The sequence below is a fragment of the Haliaeetus leucocephalus genome, unplaced genomic scaffold (assembly GCF_000737465.1).
Source record: "Haliaeetus leucocephalus isolate CR32 unplaced genomic scaffold, Haliaeetus_leucocephalus-4.0 Scaffold450, whole genome shotgun sequence".
In the NCBI taxonomy this organism is placed as follows: Eukaryota; Metazoa; Chordata; class Aves; order Accipitriformes; family Accipitridae; genus Haliaeetus; species Haliaeetus leucocephalus.
The window spans coordinates 4,997,913-4,998,206 of NW_010972886.1; the positions used below are offsets into that span (position 1 = coordinate 4,997,913).

The window sequence follows — 294 nt, forward strand, 5'->3', positions numbered from 1 at the left end:
TGCCGGCCGTTCCGGCCGTGGCGCTCCTTCCCTCATGGGCAGCCGGGCGGCGGACGGCGCGGGGAGCGAGCAGGCCGCAGGTGCGAGGCGAGGGGCGCCCGGCGTTTCCCCGCCGGTGCCCGGGGGACAGCTGCGGCTGAAGGGCCGCTCCGCTGCGCTGGGAAAGGGAGCGGGCGCGCAGGGGATGGGGCCGGCTTCTCCGCGGGGTCGAGTCCCGCGGTGCCGCGTACCGGGGCCGTCCCCGCGGGGCGTGCGCTCAGGCGCACCGGTGGGCGCGGAGCCGGGCCGGGAGCG

At 81.0% G+C, this 294-nt stretch overlaps 1 protein-coding gene across 2 annotated transcripts in view; it reads left to right on the top strand.

The window, feature by feature from the left end:
- Window positions 1-6: 6 nt before the first annotated feature.
- SLC18B1 (solute carrier family 18, subfamily B, member 1) overlaps window positions 7-294 on the top strand; it is a 15,043-nt gene continuing 14,755 nt past the window's right edge. The window contains exon 1 of one of the 2 annotated variants that reach the window (XM_010574676.1): window positions 7-80. In XM_010574676.1, coding sequence (XP_010572978.1) covers window positions 35-80 — 46 coding nt within the window. In that variant the 5' untranslated portion in view covers window positions 7-34. The remainder of the gene's footprint in view (window positions 81-294) is intronic. The other variant, XM_010574677.1, reaches the window with a different exon arrangement.